This window comes from Harpia harpyja, chromosome 15 (assembly GCF_026419915.1).
Source record: "Harpia harpyja isolate bHarHar1 chromosome 15, bHarHar1 primary haplotype, whole genome shotgun sequence".
NCBI classification, from domain to species: Eukaryota; Metazoa; Chordata; class Aves; order Accipitriformes; family Accipitridae; genus Harpia; species Harpia harpyja.
In genome coordinates this window covers 29,652,639-29,674,374 of record NC_068954.1, presented here as the reverse complement: position 1 = coordinate 29,674,374, position 21,736 = coordinate 29,652,639, and the positions used below count along the sequence as shown (strand labels likewise).

Below are 21,736 nucleotides of genomic sequence, written 5' to 3'. Positions count from 1 at the left end.
TTCCAAGCTATTTTTTTTTAGTTATTTCAATTCTTGCAACCTGTTTGACCTTAATTAGTTATGTTAAGTATCAGTTGCTACCTGTTTTTTTTCTTCCCTAGTTAGCATGTTAATACAATGTTTTGCTTCAGTATTTAATTCTCTTTCTGACACAGCATGAATGTGGTAGGAATAGTAATCTGCATGATGCATGCGCACAAGAGAAAGTATTACTTAGCAGTTATTTTGCTAACTCTATGTGTAGAGAGAGTTCAACATGCAACAAGCAATTAACTGTCATGGTGGGAGAGCTGCATGGGCTGTGCAGAGACCTAGGTTCTCAGGCAGACAGTGGCAAATTCCTGTAATGAGGAAAAAAACCTCCATTGTTTTGGCCTAACAGAGACTGGCATTTCCAGAGCAATCTTAGGAGGGAAAATGTGAGGTGCCTTTAAAAGTGCAAGCTCTTTGACTTGAGGGGCAGCAAGGTGATCCTTCACAAGGGTGAAATTGAGACATGGTTTCATATCCCTGTTGTGTTAGAAAATCAGCTTCATAGTGGGCTAGAGTGGGAGAAGTCCCCGTTAGTTCTCGGATAGTGATGTGGCCAAGCTTCTTTTATTCTAATTTTGAGATGCAGATTTTTAAATAAATGTTGATACTGTCAAATGCTCAGTTCCTAACCCTTATTAATTTGGGTGCCTCAAATGAGGCTGAGGTGGAGTTCACACTGACCAGACGGGTTGCAAAGTGGCCCAGTTAAGAGTCACTGCCCGTCTGTGCTGTTTGGTAGTAGTACAGAGCGTAAATTACTTTGTCCTATAGCAGTCTTCATTAGAAATGTTCTTTAAAATATAGTCGTTAATTTGTCTAAGGCTGCAAAGCACTGGTGCTAGCAGAAGTGAGGGCTTGAGTTTTGGTTTGACCACTTACATAATGTAGGAAAGTGAGAAGGATAGCAGGAACAAAGATGTTTTTCTCTCTTGGGCGTACGTGCCACATTTCTAGGCTGAGAGTATGTAAAATACTGGGAAGACGTAAGAGTTTGTATTAATCATCATATGAATTTTGCAGGGTACTACTGAAATCGAAATTAGAAAGAAACCTGGTGGGTCTCTCTTGGTCTCAATGGATCAGGTGAATGCATCCTATGGAAGAAAGGATCGAACCAACAGTGTAATGACCGGGTTGACAAATACCCTTGTTGAGGGTAGGTATGGCTTGGAGGTGTGCCTTTGGTATTTTTCAGTATGTATGTATCGATTGCCATCTCGTGGTGTGTTGTAGGAAGACAACACCTGGCAGTTACAGGATAATTCCTCACACCACATCTGCCCTGGGTTCCCTGTGCTGGAGCCGTGCTGGCTGTCCCTCTGCATGGCCAGAGGTGTGGCTGGTCACAAAACACGGATACGGACACGCGTGTCTGCTCAGTTTGTCCAAGAGGATGCCAAGTGGTCATGTTAAACTTCATGAGATGGCTTCCTAGTGGCTTAGGGGATTAGAGCGATAGCTGGTCTATAAGGGAGCTGGTGAGGGGTGTAGGGGGGGGGAGTACAAGCTCAGGTCAGGCCCTGTCTGTTCAGGCAAGTGCGGCACAGCAGAGATCAGTTTTGAGCCTTGGGTACCTGACACAGGACGTGCATGCCCTTCAGATATACGGAATTTAGCTATCCCTGCTTTCAAGTAGTACATATTCATGCATTGGTTTTGCCTAAACCTGCTTCTTTTGAGTCATTATTGATACAGAAATATTTATTGGACTTTATTTTACTTGGTTTTGCATCTGAAATATATAGATACAGAGGTAAAGACAACAAAGAGTTGTGATTTTACAATAATGAATACGCAGTGTGGAGATTATAGGAGTAAGACAATGTCTGATACAGGTGTTCTGTCTTCTGCCATCTCCCAAGGACTGGAGAGACCCTCCTTTGCTTACAGTCTGTGGGAGACAAAGATTTGAGCTATGCTAAGAGCTGAAATGTGACAGCTGTCAGAAGAGAAAGGGACTTCTGCATGACAGAAATTCTGAAATGGACAGCACATGGAGATTAGATTTCCAAATATGTTATGCGGGACCCAGCAAGAATTTATGAACAGCAGCCATATGAGGTTGATGATCTCAAATTCTTGCTGTCTCCTGCAATAAAATTGTATGAAAACTAAATATACTTAGAAACAGAGCGAGGTTCTGCTGCTGCTTCCCTCCTGCGCAAACGCCTACAGGCTACAGTGCTACGGGCCTCTTTTTTAACTTTAGAAATTCCAAGGCAACTAAATACTAAGCAACCAGAGAACCAATGAGAAAGAGAGCACAGTGGTCCTTCCCTACCCATAAAAAAATAAATCTTCAGCATGAACAGCTGTATAGCCTGAATGGAACCATTGCAAGTCAAAGAATAGAGGGGGGAGAACTCCTGATTTATAATTTTTTTTCCCCTAAACACTTGAAATAAGCCAGTGTAAAAAAAATGGACACAGCATCATGTTTGATTTCTGTAAATGGATGTGGTTAGTCTTAATCAGGTTATTCCTGTTTAAAATCCTTTGCAGCATTATGTCATATATTTCCTCTTTTAGACCGTGTCTGCATTCAGCACAGAATTCATTTAAGTTATTTAAAAATTGGCACCAAAGACAGTTTAGAAACTGTAACTTCGATTTAAACTGGTTTACCTTGATCAGTTCTGAGTTAAATATATCCCTTCATTTAAAAGAATTTGGATTGAATCACAAGATCCACGCGGGGCTGTTGCACAGGTTTAGAACTGCACTTCCTGGTAACCTTGTGCAGATGTGATGTAGCTCTTGTGTAGGGAGGAAGGAGAAGTCGGTGAAGCTCAGTACAAAGGCTTGACCTAACTCTCCTGGCGTGGCAATCTGCATGATTGGCCATGGTCGTAAGGTTCATGGCTTAGTAAGTCTTTGTCTTAAGCTATTGCCAAGCATCCTGGAGTTCTTTTGTTTTGAGTGTTGTATGTACATACGGCAAAATGTATCTTTGGCCCAAGAATATTGAACTGTTGTGCAAGCAGGGAGACACGAGGCGCGTTCATGACAGGCAAGACCAGGCAGTATTTTACCCATGCTGAGCGTCAGACAGATCCAGCAGCCTTAGAGGTGAAGACTGAACTCTGTTGCTGTTTTGGTTTGTAACTGTAGAGCTGGAAGAGTCCCAGAGGAAGTGTCCCCCTTGCTGGTACAAATTTGCCAACACGTTCTTGATCTGGGAATGCCACCCGTACTGGATCAAGCTGAAGGAGATAGTGAACTTAATTGTCATGGATCCTTTTGTTGACTTGGCCATCACCATCTGTATTGTGCTGAACACTTTGTTCATGGCAATGGAGCACCATCCTATGACCCCAGAGTTTGAACATGTGCTCTCCGTAGGAAATCTGGTAAGATAGTATTGGTAAATATTCCTTACAGATCTGCTCCTACTGGGATACATTGCTTGTTAATGTAGACTTAGACTGAAAGAACTGCTCTTCCAGACTCTAGAGGACACTGAGCTATGTGAGCTTGCCCTCACTGCAGTCTCTGGCAACTCAGAGATGTTTGCTAAGGGTGCACTTCTCCAGTCAGAATTTGTTACTACTTAAAAATCCATCTGTTAGTTCCTGGTATGCCTGAGTAGGTCAATGATATTTGTGCTGCGTTGGAGGAGAAAAGACTACTGCAGACAAGCACAGGGCATTGCATAGGCTGCATGTTTGAATTGGTGTGACAAATTGCATCATTCAATATTTAGCCTGAAGATCAGAAAATGAACAAAAGCGAATCTTTGGCTGTTCTTTGTTTGTCTGTCTCCTCACTGCTCCAGGTTTTCACTGGAATTTTCACAGCAGAAATGTTCCTGAAGCTCATTGCCATGGATCCTTACTATTATTTCCAAGAAGGCTGGAACATCTTTGATGGATTTATTGTGTCCCTCAGTTTAATGGAACTGAGTCTAGCAGATGTGGAAGGACTTTCTGTGCTGCGATCTTTCCGATTGGTATTCCATATTCCAGTTCTTTTTGAATGTTACTAACTTGGAGCTACTAGAAAGCTTTTTACAGAAAAAAGGGCAAAAACCACTTTTTCTAGTTTGGGGGAGGACAGAGATGGAGTAGTATCATTTTTGTGGTCTCTTCTTACTTCATAACGGCTGTTTATGAGATCTGAGCAACAGCTCTTTGCATTTAGGCAGTGAAGGATGACTTGGGAGGTATCTTGGTGTAGAGTACTTAATACGGGTGGAGATGGTCCATGTTAGAATGCACCTCTTATTTCATGTGTCAAATTTGGTAGGTTGTGTGTTACAGTGTAATAAAAGTGCTGAATACCTACAGCCTTCGTGTGCTTTAACTTGTGCTGTCAGTGGTTAAGCTTTTGAAAATGAAATTATGAAAACCGCAAGGTTAGATTTTGGGGCACAGAGAACCACAACTGAGGTCGGATTTTCCAAGGAGCATAGTACACTCCGAAGCTCCTGCTTATATCCAGCTTCAGAAAGTCTGTCTCCAAATGAGATTCTCTGGAAATTAAACTTTGATTGTGTGTTCTGGATATGCCAGGAAAACAAGTCCTTTTTTCCAGGGGAGGATGAGGAGGATTCAGGAAAGAGAAAAGTAATTTTTTGTGACACACACACCCCCTTCAAATAAGTCACCTGACTTCCTTAATGTTGCAAAGTTTGCAAAGCAAGATGGAAGCTCCATACTTTTCCTTTGTAAAGGGAGATCACCATGTGGGGGATAGCTAAGTACAAAATACAGGAGGCCAAATTCAAAGAGAAGTTAAGCATTTCCTACTGCCACTGACTTCAGTAGCAGAAGCATGGGCTTATGTTTACGTAAAATACAAGAAGGTTGCCATTCAGGAAGTTCTGTCTGCTTTTCCTCTTTGTTTAAGGTGAAATTAAATTAAGTGTCATTTGTCTGTTTTGTTTTTTGGTTTGGTTGGTTTTTTTGTAGCTGAGAGTCTTCAAACTGGCCAAGTCCTGGCCCACTCTGAACATGCTGATAAAAATCATCGGTAACTCAGTGGGTGCTTTGGGGAACTTGACCTTGGTGCTAGCCATCATCGTGTTCATCTTTGCTGTGGTGGGCATGCAGCTCTTCGGCAAAAGCTACAAGGAGTGTGTCTGCAAGATCAATCCGGAGTGTGAGCTACCCCGCTGGCACATGCACGATTTCTTCCACTCCTTCCTTATTGTCTTCCGTGTGTTGTGTGGGGAATGGATTGAGACCATGTGGGATTGTATGGAAGTAGCAGGACAGGCCATGTGCTTGATTGTCTTCATGATGGTCATGGTCATCGGAAATTTAGTGGTCAGTAAATGGTTACTGAGGGTCTTTATTGGTTGCCTCTGGGTGGGGTAGAATGTGGGGAGACTGGACTAGGGAGTAATGATTTATGAGTCTGTTCCAGCTCTCTTGGGGTCCTTCATGGCCTTTGACATATGACCAGTCCTGTTGACTTTGGTAGCACAATATTAAGGATGTGCTTTGCTTGATCAGGGCCTTAAACAGCTGCCCTCAAATAAAGCATCCAAGCACTTTGCAATAAAAGCTGGAGGTATGAAACCCTCAGTCAAAGGGGACAGACGCACACCTGAGGGCGTAAAAGAAGCAAAACCTGGCTTTTCAAACGCCAGGAGAGGAAATAATTTGGTACACAGGGGAAGGTCCAGAAGTGTTAAAATCAGGTTGGAAGTTTCTTCCAAAATCTGCCCACTAGCTCAATCATGAGGTACAGTTGTGTGCAAGAATCGGCTGGTGAAATTGCACGGCCTGTTGTGTGGGAGGTTAGACTAGATCATGATGTTTCCTTCTGGTCTTAAATTTTATGAAGAAAAGTCTATGGAGGAAAATGTAAGCAAGAATGTAGTGTGAACAGTTGCATGTCTTCAAAGTAGTGTTGTGAGCTCTCTCTGAGAGGACTTGTCTTGCCAAGGGATTTTGACAAAATAAGTCTTGGGGACTATTGCTAGATGTGGGCAAAGAAATAGAGCTGGGAGTGATCGCCTAAAATGCCTAGAATTGGCCCATTTCCTTTGAGCTAGAGATGGGACTAAACCAGTAACGCTGAATTTAAATCACTTGGATGGCTGCTGCTTAAATCCCTCTCTTTTAACATCTGCGGTCTGGATCCTGCAAGGGGCTCTATGTCAGGGACCCTTTTACCTGCACCGAATCCCTGGGACCCCAGCAGAGTTGTGTGCTGCACAGGGCTCCCCCGTTCATTGAACGCGTTGCAGGATCAGTGTCTTGTTCCTTGAGTCCTGGGTACCTCGATAAGTCTATGGGCACCAGAGCTGGTTCTCAGTGTGGTGTCTGGAGACTTAGCTCTGCAGCCCCTGTTAACATCAGCAGGACTTGGGTGGCTAAATACTCATATTCAGCTTTGGAAAAATAACCCTCGTGTGTCAGCTCTGCCAAGCGTGACCTCTTCTCTTTCAGGTGCTGAACCTGTTCTTGGCCTTGCTACTGAGCTCCTTCAGCGCAGACAACTTAGCAGCAACAGATGACGATGGGGAGATGAACAACTTGCAGATTTCTGTTATTCGCATCAAGAAAGGTATTGCCTGGACCAAGGCAAAAGTGCGTGAGTTCATGCAGGCTCATTTCAAGCAGAGAGAGGCAGATGAGGTCAAACCCTTGGATGAATTGTATGACAAGAAGGTGAACTGCATTGCTAACCATACAGGGGCTGATATCAACAGAGACATTGATTATCAGAAGAATGGGAATGGCACGACGAGTGGAATTGGGAGCAGTGTGGAGAAGTACATAATAGACGAAGATCACATGTCCTTCATCAATAACCCCAATCTCACTGTCCGGGTACCTATTGCTGTAGGCGAATCGGATTTTGAAAATCTCAACACAGAAGATTTCAGCAGTGATACAGATCCTGATGGCAGCAAAGAGGTAGGATGAAATGCAAAAAATTCATTCTAGTCATTTGACCCTCGTGTGAGTGCCTGGAAGCATCTTGGGAGGGAGAACTAGATAGTTCCAGCACAAAACTTCTGTTTATATTATGATGTTGTTTTTGCCCTCAAGACAGAAGTTTCTTGTGCTAGTTGCTCTATGGAAAGCCACAAATACTTGTAAATATATATAATATAAATACTTAATACTGTCTGTCCTGTTAATGTGAGATGCAAGCTGGGGCAGGATTTTAGTGAGGTGAAGTGAGGAAACAACTTTCATGACAGTACATCTGGTGAACAAATCGCTGAGTCATCATGAAGTTTGATATTTGTTGGGAACTAATTATAGGTTGGATTGGGTTTTATTTTGTGTTCAAGAAACTTGATGATACCAGCTCCTCTGAAGGTAGCACCATTGACATAAAGCCTGAAGTGGAAGAAGTCCCTGTGGAGGCACCAGAGGAGTATCTGGACCCAGACGCATGCTTCACAGAAGGTAAGCTGACTAGGAGTGTAGAAAGAAGCCTCCGAGCTGTTTCGGGGACCTGTCAGCTGTAAGCTTACCTTAAGGTTAGGTCTTAGTTTGGATCAGGGCTGGTTGTCAGCTTATTTTCAGACCCTTCTTGGACCCTGGTGAACTAGTTTAGAAGAATTTGCAAACTGAAGGCCTTGGAGATGTAGTTGCCATCGCAAGGATGCACATGACCTGTGCATAGGGCAAGTTGATCTTTTGTACAACTGACGCCTTGAGTACTTAGAAGCGGAAGAATCTGGCTTCTGGTCGGGGTTTGGGTTTTTTTTTTTTTCCCTTCTGTCGCTGGCCTCAATGTCTTTCAGCAACTGATCCATTACAGGTATTCCCATGGCAAAGATATTTTAAATGGTTCAAGGTTATTTTATCAGCAAGTTTTCCATTCCTCTTCTGTGAAATGCATGGATACCTCACCAAATATAACGAGCTTAATCTGTTCATAAGTTGATGTTAATTCAGGTGCCCAGATACAGAAGTGGTGAAAGTAATCATAAAATCCTCAAGAATGCAAGAGTTTTAACTGAAATTCAGCGTGTTTAATATTGTTGGCATCAGAACTGCTTCAAGACAATGACAGTTTTATGTTCTTACATTAAATCATCTGTTACCTAACAAAATTTGGGCTTATATTCCTTTGTGCACTATCCCCATTCCAGGTTGTATGCAGCGCTGTAAGTGTTGTCAGGTCAATATTGAGGAAGGGCTGGGGAAGTCTTGGTGGACCTTGAGGAAGACTTGTTTTCTGATTGTGGAACATAATTGGTTTGAGACTTTCATCATCTTTATGATCCTACTGAGCAGTGGTGCTCTGGTGAGTAAAATACAGAAATACGTGTAGCCCAGTGGTGTTAAGCTAGGGGACTTCTAATTGGGAAAGCTGTATATAGGAAATTTGGTGAAAAAGCAAGCAATGATGATTCTTACCCAGAAAACAACACAGCTCTGTTGTGGTAGGTACTGGACAAAAGCCTTTTTTAATGATTTTTGTTTAGTTTGAATTAATAATGAAGACTAAAAGCCTGCAAATCTGGGTTCTGATCATAGCATGACTAGAAACATGGGGATTTTGGACAAAATCAGACTGTATCTATGTCTCATTTTCACATTACCGAACAAGAATATTTATATTTCCCTTTCTTCACTTTCCCATGTTTGCAGAGCTTCTTGACCTCGTGGTGTTAAATAGATACAAATAATCACTATGTATGTTTGTTTTCACACAGTACACTATTTTGTAGATAGGGTTATACAACAAACATGTTCAAGCATGTTACGAATTTTAGGACAGAAGTCCACAACAATTCATATCCCACAGCAGTAGCCTGGTTTTCTTTACATGCACAGCTTTCATAGTAATTAACAGTCTGATTGCCAATGAACTCAGCCCTTTTGGATGTCCTGAGTGCTGAGCTGCAGAGAAAACTTGCTTCTGCGTGTTACTGTAGTGATACCAGTAGCTGAACATTTTAGATATAAAGGCTTGTACTCAGATCCCTAAAAGGCAGAGAAGTTCTTGTGTTACTTATTCAGGAGTTTCCTTTTTTTTTGTGGTTTTTATGTTTTTTGGTTTGGTGTTGCAGTGTTGCAACTACTACAGCAGATAAGGTGCACTGTATAAGAAATGTAATTCCACTGCTCATCTCAGTATGGTTTGAACAAGCTTCTGGATAACGACATTGAACTATGGAATAAATCCTATGTAATGACACGAGTACCTGGTTATTTCCCAGGCTTTTGAGGATATTTACATAGAACAGAGAAAAACCATCCGGACCATCCTGGAGTATGCGGACAAGGTCTTCACTTACATTTTCATCCTGGAGATGTTGCTGAAATGGTGTGCTTATGGATTTGTCAAGTTCTTCACTAACGCCTGGTGCTGGCTGGATTTCCTCATTGTGGCTGTATGTATCCTCTCCTCCTTATTTCTGGTTGGAAAAAAATGTTAATTAGGAGAATGCTGGGGTAATGTTTTCTCCTGAGAAGTGTCCTAACTGAATCATATATTTAATGAGGATTCAATCCCAGGTATCTGTAAGTTTCCCAAACAGGGATAAAACCCTTGAGCCCGTTAAGTATTGCTAGTGTTTCCTGTGCAACTGTGGAATTTCTGCCCTGCAGGTCCTAATGAGCCTGCAGAGACAAAGGAGGGTTTTCCAGTCCTTGGCTCTTTTGCTCCACTGAAAATACTGTTTCTAAGAGGTCTGCCCACGTGTTGAGCTACCGGAAGGTGTTAACAGTGGGAGAACTTGTGCAGACATGGTATTCCTTGGTGACACTATCTTTCTGTAATCGTTTGCTTGCGTTATTAACGATGGGGGGATAATGAAGCAGGCAAAGTCTTCCCATCCTACCACCTAGCGAGGTCTGCTGTTCTGAACGTTGGGCGCGTGTATTTGTGAAAATCTGAATACTTTGAAAGCTTATTATGCAAAAAAGTTCAACATCATCCTTCTTCTGTTAAAAAGATCTAATGCCCAGGAGAGAAAAAGCAGGACCACATCAAACAGCAAAGACAGCTTGCTGATAAGTGATCGTAGCATGAACAAGGGAAACAGTTGGTCTGGACAGATCAGCACATGATCACCCTGGAATTCCCCTGCAGAACATCTTGGTAGGGAGAATAAATTTGAGAATTAAAAGAAGAAAGACAATAGAGAGGTGTTAGCAATAAATTTGACTCTGAAGCATAGCAAGGGCATTTAAAATAAATGGAATTTATGCTGTCAAAAGTGGCAGAAAATTATGGAATTCGATAGGACTTGAAGTCCAAAGAATTGCAAAAAAAGGAACTGTAGAATCCCAAGTGCTTGGATTCTTCTAAAACGTTTCATCACATCCAGTTGTGAATCAGTGTCCTTAGTGAATGCCCCAAAAGCAAGTATTAAAAAAAAAAAAAAATTCCAGGCTTCTCATTTGGAACATTTTGAATATGATTCAGTTATGCCAAGTTGCTGTTCAGTGACATTATCACTCTGGAAATATTTCTGAGTGGGTGGAGGAACTATGCTTGGAATTCAGGGGCAGAAGTGACTCAAGATGTCTACATTTCCTGTGGAAAACTGAATTTTTTAATTTTGTTTTTTTTTTTAAAAAGTCCTCTCTGATCCCCTTAACACCTTTCCTTTTAACACACATCTTGAAGCAGTAACTCTTGTTTTCTGAAAATAACCCTGTATCTCTTTCACTGCCTTAAGATGAAGTATAAGTGCTAGTATGGAAACTAATGTAAGCTACCATCTATTCTTCTGTACTGCGTTGAGGAGAGGGTTTCAGCAAATGAAATTCTTTGGGGTATTGAATTAAAAAGATGACCAGCAGCTGAGCACAAAAATAGCATTCACAGTCCTTATGCTTCATGTTGTGAGTTGAATTCCAGCTGTTGGGAACAAAGTGCAGTTTAATTGACAGATGTGTTACAAGTTTCATTTTCTTCCCAAGTATCTGGCTGCTGGTGGAGTAAAGATAAGGAACCTCCCAGTCAGGTAACACATTTACAGGGAGTGAACAAGTGCATATGTACAAGGATCCTGAATTCCCAGTGCTTTAGGAGAAATTTCTCTTTTCACTTGGTGACATAGACAGGAGAGTTGCACAGTTGTGTCTACAAAAAATCTGAAATGTGAATTTAAGATGCCAAAATATTACTCGACAAAATCTCAGCTATGCATCGTGTCCTCTGTTAAATCACATTTTTTTGAACAGCTTTTCTAATGTGACGTAGATGGGGTTCGAGTGAAATCAGGATGGCAGCCGTTACTAATAGAGAATAAGCCTTTGCATCATAACAACGCTCTTGAATGTTATTTTTCAGGTTTGATAGCATTGTCAAATAACCCTTCTCCTCTGATTCCCAAAGCTTGCTGGGTGTATTTGTGAAGACAAAGTCTTTTTCTGGGTAATAATGAAGGCTTCTGCTTTTCAGTCAATCTGGAATTCCTTTTGTCTGACATCGGTGCCTGCTGTGTCTTCTGTCGGAGTGTCCCAAGAGAATAATACTGAAAAGACCCCATGAAAGTTAAAACAGCCTTTAGACGTTTTACTGCCGTTGTGTTAGTTTCCTACTCGGGACCGGGGCATTATCCCAAGGGGAAGAAGCTGTAAAAGTGAGGATTCAGTGAAGCCTGTACCCTGTATTATATTTACAGGGTAAAATGCTGTATTTCTCTGTATATGGACCTTACAGCCCATACCTCCAAATCCCATCTGTATTTTGAAATTTGGGACCAGGACTTTAATGTACCAGTGTGGCTGTGGGCTTGGTCCCTTCCCGAGTAGGCTGATTTTGCTTCACAAAGTCTTTGTTGTAAACCTTTGGGACACCCTTGGCATGTTTTTAATGAGTGTAATTTTAAAATCAGAAAACCACATGGAAGAAACAGAGAGCTGTGTTGCCATATGTTGTGGCCACTTATTTTGGGGCAGATAGGAAGACAGAAAAAGTGTGAAGCACATGCACAAACAGTAAAATGAGACGAAGTCTCTATGTTTTCCCACATGTTCATGCATTTGAAAACTAGTTCTGAAATTTCCCTGGAATATGTGTGGAATAAGAATCGTCCTTATAATTAATTTCATGTTATTATCTTAATATCCCTTTATTTAAAAAGAATGATAAATAGGAAGTGTCCTATTCTGAGAATTAAGCTAAAAAACCCCACCTGTTATAGGAGGAGGTCTCATGTTTTTCCATTATTTGTTACTGTATATTGATGTCTTTTTTTTTTCCTTGAAAAAGGTTGATATATCTGTTCTTATTTGTGTCTGTAATGTGATACTAGTCAAAAATGGAAGGTAGTGGGATGCTGATGAAATGGTGTCTGTAGATACTCTTTACATATGGCCAAGTCATGTCTGATCTAATCTAAAGAGTTTTCCATTGACTCGTGTGGGGAATGGACTGCTGCCCTAAACACACATGCCAGGTCAAAAAGTAGATGGCCCCATGCTTTCAGGCTTTTGGTAATACAGGGCTTAATCCTGCGGGATGCTGAGCTGCCCTCATTACCCTTTGGTTAAGGATATTTGGTAATTCACAAGTGTAGAGCCTAAAGCTGATTCCAGGCTGCTAAAGGAAATAGGTGGTCTTTGTGGTTATGGTGTTGAAAAATAGATATAAGAAAGCTGTCCCCAGCTGTGTCATAGTTTCAGTGTATGAGCCTGAGCAACCACACAATTGCTCTACACCTCAGTTTGCCCATCTGTAAAATGGGCTTACCCATCCTCATCCTCCCTCAGAGATGCTCACAAATGTCACTGCAACTTCAAGCAGGCAAAAAAAGCACACAACAGTTGCTCTGTATTACAAGCAGAAAAAACACAGCCATCCTTGGGTTTTCAGGCAGTAAATGTTGGAATTGGCTGCCTCAGCACCATGCGTGACGGGGTCAGTGTTTACGTTTTTCAGAATTATTTTGGCAGAAGCAAGCTCAGGCACACGTCCTGTCCCTGAAGGCCATTGCCACGGATGAAGCACCACCACTCAGCGTGAGCACGGTGGCTTGCTATACAGGTTGAGTGCAGTTTGTGCAGTGTGTGTATTTATCTGTATTCTTTCTCATAGGTACCTTTAAAATTTGTCTGGCTTAAATTTAATGGGAGCCGCTGGGATCCTGCAGACAGTAAAGGGCGAGGGTAAGGTTTTTGTCATCGTTTGGGCTCTTCCTTCCGACAGACCCCTTCTCCGTCTGTGTGTCTCTGCCTTTCTCTCACTTATCTTTCCCCTATGTTCTTTTCTTATGCCTTTCTCAACCGCATTATTTCCTTCCAGGTCGTTTCAGTCAAGTGAAGTAGGCAGCTGGTGTCATGTCTTCGGTATTTATTATGGGGGCCGCCCAGGCTGGCAGTCTGGGCTGGGCAATCAGTGCTAGGGGACTCATTCTAACAGTCTGGAACCTTTTTTTTCTTTTTCTTTTTCTTTTTTTCTTTCTTTTTTTCTTTCTTTTTTTTTTTTTTTTCTCTATTTTCTGTGTAGGTCTCTTTAGTCAGCCTTATAGCTAATGCCCTGGGCTACTCGGAACTAGGTGCCATAAAGTCCCTTAGGACACTAAGAGCTTTGAGGCCTTTAAGAGCGTTGTCCCGATTTGAGGGGATGAGGGTAAGATGCCATTAGCAGCTGATCCTTCTGCATGCCTGTGGAGCGGTTTTTTTTAAGCATGCTAGAACTGATCAAAACTGGTGGAAAGAAAATTCCAAATAGAATCATGATGCAGCTGCTGACTCGATCACCTCTACCGTGGATGTCCCCTCACCCTGCCCACCGCTGCACCCTTCCCTCTTAAGAAAGGGAGATGCATTAAGCTGCCTCATTACATTAATTACTGGCCCAAACCACATGCCATTTGTAGACAATGTTAACACTTGGCTGTTCTCATTTAGCCTGGCTTTTACCTCTAGCATCTGAGGGGGCTTCTCAGCTGTAACTTTTTTTATGTAGGGAGAATCACCAGGTGCAAAGAAGCAGAATTTGAACCACCTCAGTGTCTCCAGCCCCTCTAGGTGTTGGCCGCTGGTGGAATTGGATTGAAAGACTTTATCTGAGGGGTTTTTAAAAATGCAATCTGCCTGCAAGGGGGTAAAAGGCTGCTTCCTTTCTCGGATCACTCAGGCCTTCAGGAAGGGACTGGCGGGGAGCTCAGCTGTTTGCAAAAAAGGCTTTGGTTTAATTCCTCTTGTTGCACCTTGTTGTTCTCGGTCCAGTCTGGTGGTGACTGGAAGCCTTGTCTGATAGTGAAGCTTTTCCTTTCCACTCCCTCCCTTTTACCATGCTTTACGGTCCCCTGTCCTGTCACTGTGGAACTAGCAACAAAGCACAAGCAAAGCATTGAACTTAACAAGCTTTCCTCAAATTGTTAGACAGCACCACTCTCTTGGGGATTTGAAATTAGTGCAGTGTCTCGCTACTTTGCCACTAATATTCTGTATTTTGGTGCTTTTTTTCCATTTGGGATTGAAATAGTCTTATAAGAACATGCAAAAAAATTGTATGTTTCTGTTAAGTAAAGCGTATGTTGTATTAATGGGTTTCCCAGTTGCTCTTAGAACAATAATGTAGGTCTTTCGTGCTAAATCCTAGTTAGCTCACAATTAGAGATACTACAAGAGATAAAATTATGTATTTAAAAAAAAAGGGGAAGAGAATAGCAGTCGCAGTTTTACTTCAGGGTCTGACTGGAGCAATTCCACCTGGATCCTTCTGATCTCCTTTGAATTCGCTGTAGTATAACTGAGCGCAAACTACAGCGCGAGAAAGGCAATGAGACCTTATCAGGAATCCTCAAATTCCATAGGAAGCAATAGGAATAAATGATATAACAACAAATCCAAAGAGGGTTGTTTCTTCCCTAATATGTTATCCTGCTATTATTTCTTTGTGTCAGTTAGCTTAATTCTAAACTTTATTCTATAATACAGGCACAAAGGATGAAAACTTTTCCATTGACACAAAGCCAGAGCTTTTGCTGGGCTGGGTTCAGGTCCCACCTGAGAGTATGATCACAAAGGAAAAGACCTAGCACTAAACCTGTAGATATTAAAAGCTATTTTTAAGCCGTGCTGGAGAGAAGCTGTGATTTCTAATGCACAATCAGGAAATTCGCATGCTTAAATTGGGAGATTTTCACCACAGCAAAATTGATAGAGAGTTACTACTGCAGCCCTGTTAGTTACCTAAATCCAATTATTTTTCCTTTGTTTTGACTTGAAGACAAGTGTTGCTGCCCCATACAACCAGAACAATTCTTCTGAGCCAGAGAATAGAGATTTGAAATGCCTTTGCAAAGGAAACATAAAACGTAGTTCTTTGCTTTTCTCTACTCCATAGTAATCTGCATTTTCAAGAGCTTGCTCTGCTCTTAAATTATTCAGGAAGTTTGACAGTAATGTTATGAAACGTGCATGCATTTTTGTCAGTCTGCACACAAAAGCCATGTTCCTTCTCTCAGATCTTTTTGAATGCTGTATAAATTTACTGTACTGTAAGTGACCATATTTCAGGAGGATATGACGCTTTTTTTGCTTCCCATGATGAACTGGAATAAACCAGCGTATTGATATCTGAAGGATCTTAAACCAAAAAGGTGTACTGCTGCTGTGTTGGTGTTCAGCAGCAGAGCATCCTGTTTGGATGAAGGGAGAATGAAAGCAAAGGCATTCTGTATAGAGCCTGTCTGGAGGGCTCGACGCCGACCTGTGTCTTTATACCTCACTGGGTATACAGTGATGAATTCATGATGTCATTTACCAGTTGTTGTAATGCTACGTACTGTCTAGATCACTGTTGCGTTCACTTTTCCTGGAGGACAGGTGCTTGCTGCGGAGCTTATCATGTGTGTGGTGGTTGCATCCAGCAAATAGATGTTGCAGGAGGAGAGGGGACACTTGATGGTGGCCAGGACCAGTTGTGGCTCAGGTGCTACTACTTGAGGACTCCCGAATGACTGTGTAATTGAGTAGTCTTTCAAAACTAAGGCAAAGGGGTAAAAACAGTTTAGATTCTGTTCATCTATTAAAGGAATCTAAATTAGGAGATCATAATAAAAGATTTAATATCTTGCTGACCTAACTCTATTAAAAGCTTGATAGCTTACATTTTGTCATGTGTTGGCCAGCGATGCTTAGGGACAAGGTGCTCCCAAACTGTGAAAGGCTAAAATTAGGAGATGGTGGAAGATACGAGCTCTGACAAAACCCATTATCGCTTCCCGCTGTGTTTGCTGCAGTTTGGAGGAAGGAACATGGCTTTTCTGTCTTCTTGAGCCTGCATAGCTGCATGCTCAGCTGTCTGCCTGACACAACATGATTGGCCTTGCTTAGTCACAAATATGATCTTGATGTTTATAGCGACTCACTGCTTAGTCTTAACAGAGCAATGCCGGGCTTGGTCCTGTCCCCACCGAAGTCAGTGCCACGCAGTTTGCTGGTGACCTCGGTGGGAGCAGGAGGCAGGCTTTGAAGTGATAACAGCCTTGTTTGAAAGTGGGGAATGGCCGTAAGGGCCACTGGCTGATAAGAGCCATCAAATCCATGAGCAAAAGTGTCCTCAAACTTGGCTCTGAGAAAATTTTTAGCTAGGAGCCTGTTTGTTACTAAGAAGAGAGTCTGAGCCTCACTCAGTAATGCCCCCATCTCCCTTTTGGCAACTAAAATTATTGAAAATAATTGTTGTTTAACTGAAGAAGTAACAATCCAAAATCAAACCCAGTAAATCTAACAACGTGGCCTGTTTTATTTTAAAAACAGAGCTTCAGTAGGTGGCTTTTAAGCAGAATTTTTTTACCGCTTGGAATAAGTTCACTGCCAACTTCTGCCTGGAGTAAATGCCACAGATCTGTCAGTGGCCTTACCTCCTATTCCCCCCCCAAAAACAGCTGTATTGATGCTTGCTGTTTCCTGCCTTGTGTTTTATACTGAAACTTTTTCCCACCCCTTCCAACACAGGTGGTTGTCAACGCCTTGGTTGGCGCTATCCCTTCCATTATGAATGTGTTGTTGGTCTGCCTTATCTTCTGGCTGATTTTCAGCATTATGGGGGTTAACCTGTTTGCCGGGAAATATCATTACTGCTTTAATGAAACAGCTGAGGAGCGCTTTGAAATAAATATTGTTAACAACAAGACAGACTGCGAAGCACTGATGCCACCCAACTCCACTGAGATTCGATGGAAGAATGTGAAAATTAACTTTGACAACGTTGGGGCAGGATATCTGGCTCTTCTGCAAGTTGTAAGTTTTGCTTTCCCCATCTCCCTAGTAGTGGTAAATACAAGCTGCTTCTAATGCCTTTTGACTGCTTCCCTCTCTCCATGAAATACAGCATCCCATTAATCCCACTTGGGCTTGGATCTGGAATAAAATTGGCATTTTATCTTTCATCCCTTTGCGTAGTGGGGGTCTCCCAGCACAGCAGGTGACCCCAACTCTGCTCTTCAAAGAGTCTAAAAAACCTTCCATGAGACAACAGTAAACCTGTTTAGATTCATTTATCATAGAATCATAGAATAGTTTGGGTTGGAAGAGACCTTCCAAAGCCATCCAGTCCAACCCCCCTGCCACGAGCAGGGACATCCCCAACTCGATCAGGCTGCCGAGGCCCCCATCCAACCTGACGATGAATGTTTCCAGGGATGGGACATCCACCACCTCTCTAGGCAGCCTATGCCAGTGTTTCACCACCCTCATTGTAAAAAAGTTCTTCCTTATATCTAGTCTAAATCCTCCCTCTTTTAGTTTAAAACTGTTACCCCTTGTCCTATCGCAACAGGCCCTGCTAAAAAGTTTGTCCCCGTCTTTCTTATAAGCCCCCTTTAAGTATTGAAAGGCTGCTATAAGGTCTCTCCAGAGCCTTCTCTTCTCCAGGCTGAACAACCCCAACTCTCTCAGCCTTTCTTCATAGGAGAGGTGTTCCAGCCCTGGGATCGTTTTTGTGGCCCTCCTCAGGACCCGCTCCAACAGGTCCATGTCTTTCCTGTGCTGAGGACCCCGGAGGTGGATGCAGTGCTCTGGGGGGGGTCTCACCAGAGCGGAGCAGAGGGGCAGAATCCCCTCCCTCGACCTGCTGGCCACGCTGCTGGTGATGCAGCCCAGGAGACGGTCGGCTTTCTGGGCTGTGAGCGCCCATTGCCAGCTCATGTCCAGCTTTTCATCCCTCAGTACCCCCAAGTCCTTCTCGGCAGGGCTGCTCTCAAGCCCTTCAGCCCCCAGCCTGGGTTGATACCGGGGGTTGCCCCAACCCAGGTACAGGACCTTGCGCTTGGCCTTGTTGAACTTTGTGAGGTTCACATGGGCTCGCTTCTCGAGCTTGATTCATGTCATTTAGATTAAATGAAAAGAGAAATATTTAAGTAATGTTAAAGTTCAGTATACGGGGCAATCAGGAGTGCCAGGGAATCCTTGACATAGCTGGCACAAATCAGACTTGTTCTTTGACTTTGGGTGAATCCTAAGAGAACATGTGTTTTCTTTGCTAGGCTACTTTCAAGGGCTGGATGGACATCATGTATGCAGCAGTAGATTCCAGAAAGGTAAAGTGCATGACCACAACCTCACCTCCCAGTATTTCACTCTGCTGTTTTGCTTTGGTAAAATTAAGAGTAAAAATTGTAGAACTATGCTTACATTATGTATTTAATGCTGTGATTGTTTCATTTGCTCTGTTAGTGTGATAAGTTAAGAGATGCTCAAGAAAATCCAGAAGAGGGCAGGGTTATTCTGGATGCTTTAGGGGCAGGGAAGCTCCTGCTGGAGTAGAAATACAGTGAAGAAAGGAATACAATGAAGTTGTATATTTCATCATCAGAATAAATTATGGGGAGGAATTAGCCACGTGGTCCTCCATGAACCTTGCATCTACATGGGAGCCCGAGTGTCGGTTTGAATACAGTTTTGAAATTATGTCTGGGTTGGAGCTGTTTCTTCAGACACTTTTCTTGTTCTTGCATGCTGAAATCATGCAAATACCATTACTTCCTTTTTGCTTTCTAATTTTTTTTCCTTCTCTTGATTTTATATTAAAAGATTTTTAAATGGGATTTCCTTGTCCTACACTGAATGCAGGGTTGGAAATAAGTAGTATGACTGTGTCAGGACAGTGTAAAAAATGTTCTTCTCTTTCTGGTCTTACATGTCCTTCTTCAAAAGAAAGAACGATGTCTTCACTTTGACAGTGCTTGTCATTAAAATGATCATTTCCTTTGTAATTTGCAAATCACTATATATTTTAGGGGCACTGACCTCATTTACAGTGAAAGTCAGTTTAAACTGTAGCATATTATATTTCTGAAAATTAGATCACCATTCTCCTGGTATTTACATACAATATACATGCATGTACTTTTTGCTTTACTTAAAACAGTGTGAGGGCACAGTTTTCCATATATAACTACAGCTTTATAAAGCAGGACTGCCTTACATGGGAATACTTGGAAACATGACCAATCTCATTTTGACTATATTTGTATGATGTCTTTGAAATGTCATTTATTTCTCTTCTCATCTCCCATTCAGCAAGAAGAGCAACCCAAGTATGAGGACAACATTTACATGTACATATATTTTGTTATCTTCATTATCTTTGGCTCCTTTTTCACCCTGAACTTGTTCATTGGTGTCATCATTGACAACTTCAATCAACAAAAGAAAAAGATAAGTGATCTGTGTTTGCTGATTAGTAGGGGAGCTGAGACCTGTTAGAGCAACACTGAGTCTTCAGGCCGATGGGTTTTTCTGCAAAATTGAAGGTCCTTGGGCTTTGTCTGGGGCACAAGCCTCCCCCTCTTAGAGCTGTGGGCTGCAGAACTGCTGTGACTCTTATTGCATCACTCCCTACCCAGCCCCACTGAGACTGGCTGAACAGGCTCAGGGAGTACAAGAGGCAGCCCAAAGCTTTATGTAAAACTCTAGCCAGATTAGACATTTTCCCTAGACTAATTTTCATGCATTTCTGGGGGTTTTTGCCTTGACTAAAATATACTGACTGGAAGTAAGATGTCTTCCTTGCCTCTCCCTCCACCTCTCTGTCATATACTGCTTTTCTTCTCTGCAAGCCAAGCTGAGGATGTGTAGGCTAAATGGCCTGACATCTCTGCTACCTGTTTATCACAAATGGCATAGAGGGAATTGGGAAGGATGTCGTGCAATAAAACAGATTATTCATAGGAAAAATACTCAGTTTTCTTTAAACGAAAATCAGTACACCTTGGGTATTAGTATAAGTTATTTCTGTCTAAAATAGCTGCCACCAACTTCCCATATGGCAGGTATCCTCATGACTTAGCTAGGATGTTATTCCTTTCCCTTCTGGTGTATGAGCTGATTGTAACCAGTTTTCCTTTTGCCCCTTTACTTTGGAGGTCAAGATATTTTCATGACAGAAGAACAAAAGAAGTACTATAATGCCATGAAAAAACTGGGCTCAAAGAAACCTCAAAAACCTATTCCCCGACCTCTGGTGAGTATGTTATAAAGGGAACTGAAGGTAAAAACCTGCAGAGTAGACTTTCAAAGGAGCTTTGGCTCCAAAAGCATCCTTTGTTCTAATTCATGCTGGACTCCACATCACCATGGTCTTCTTGTTATAATTCAGGTATCATCTGAGAAAGGTTAAAATGCTACAGCTGTGGTTGATGTTAATCAGATGGCTCACTTGAATCAACAAAACAATCTGAAAACCCTGGCTGGCTGGGAGGCTATAGATGGAGAGTAGGAGGCCTCCTGATGTTAGTGAGCGGGATCTTGGGCAATTAGCCAGCCTTATGAGTTGCATTGATCGAGACCTAAGTGCATTTCCCTGCTTTCTTGAAAGGCTTTGCATGTGCTATTGGCTGAGTCCCTTAGATACTGCTGTGGATAAGGCATCCTGCTGCTCTGCCTGCAGCTGGAACTAGACTGCTGCCAGGATGCAAAAGAGTTCAAAATCTCGTTCAAGTACCCTGCGGTCAGAGTCACCACTGCAAGGTAGATGTGGCTGCTTTCTCCAGTTGTAATGGAAGTGCATCACTCTACCTTTGGCCTCAAGAAAGAGGAAGATATGCTGGAAATAGGGTTATGGTAGCATGTTTGGGATATAAATAATAGCATTTTCTTACCTTTCCCATAAACAGATCAAATTGGGGCTACGGTTTGCTTTGAAAGCTTCATAAGATACTGAAAAAATTATGTCCTCATCCCTGTTTCCACCAACAGTGCAATAATTTGTTGACTAATGGTAGATTTTTGTTCAGACTTGTTTGGTTCATTGTCTCTCTCCTGTTGCACAGAACCGCATTCAAGGAGCTGTCTTTGACTTTGTTACTCAGCAAGCATTTGATATAGTCATCATGATGCTCATTTGCCTCAACATGGTGACCATGATGGTGGAGACGGACACACAAAGCAAGCAGATGGAGGACATCCTTTACTGGATCAACCTGGTGTTTGTCATCTTCTTCACCTGTGAGTGCGTGCTGAAGATGTTCGCCTTGCGGCACTATTATTTTACCATCGGGTGGAACATTTTTGACTTCGTGGTTGTGATTCTGTCCATCGTGGGTAAGTGCGACACCAATTAGATAGAGGTCTGTGAGTGCTAGGCTGTCTTGGTGGTTGCAGAGTAGAGCGCATTCTTATCTTTGAAGGGGATATATGTACCAGGACTTCTAGGTTTTCTTTTTAGCCTTGTGAAGAGACTGTGGCAGAATTTGGCAGCTTGAAGGCCTGACTAATGCACCCTCCTCCCTCTGTTCTGGCATTCATTTCCAGTTGTATGGAGTAAAACACTTGACAATTACTCTCCCTGTCTTTAAAAACAGAAATTTTACTCA

The 21,736-nt window shown here is 42.3% G+C and overlaps 1 protein-coding gene across 2 annotated transcripts in view; it reads left to right on the top strand.

Annotated features, from left to right (window-relative positions):
- Positions 1 to 21,736, top strand: part of SCN8A (sodium voltage-gated channel alpha subunit 8) — a 59,951-nt gene that overhangs the window by 32,632 nt on the left and 5,583 nt on the right. For both annotated transcript variants that reach the window (XM_052809832.1, XM_052809833.1), the window contains 14 exons: positions 1,054 to 1,189; positions 3,145 to 3,383; positions 3,809 to 3,982; positions 4,944 to 5,300; positions 6,432 to 6,902; positions 7,286 to 7,403; positions 8,096 to 8,250; positions 9,170 to 9,343; positions 13,414 to 13,536; positions 16,878 to 17,162; positions 18,407 to 18,460; positions 19,443 to 19,580; positions 20,281 to 20,385; positions 21,194 to 21,464. In XM_052809832.1, coding sequence (XP_052665792.1) covers positions 1,054 to 1,189; positions 3,145 to 3,383; positions 3,809 to 3,982; positions 4,944 to 5,300; positions 6,432 to 6,902; positions 7,286 to 7,403; positions 8,096 to 8,250; positions 9,170 to 9,343; positions 13,414 to 13,536; positions 16,878 to 17,162; positions 18,407 to 18,460; positions 19,443 to 19,580; positions 20,281 to 20,385; positions 21,194 to 21,464 — 2,800 coding nt within the window. The remainder of the gene's footprint in view (positions 1 to 1,053; positions 1,190 to 3,144; positions 3,384 to 3,808; positions 3,983 to 4,943; positions 5,301 to 6,431; positions 6,903 to 7,285; positions 7,404 to 8,095; positions 8,251 to 9,169; positions 9,344 to 13,413; positions 13,537 to 16,877; positions 17,163 to 18,406; positions 18,461 to 19,442; positions 19,581 to 20,280; positions 20,386 to 21,193; positions 21,465 to 21,736) is intronic.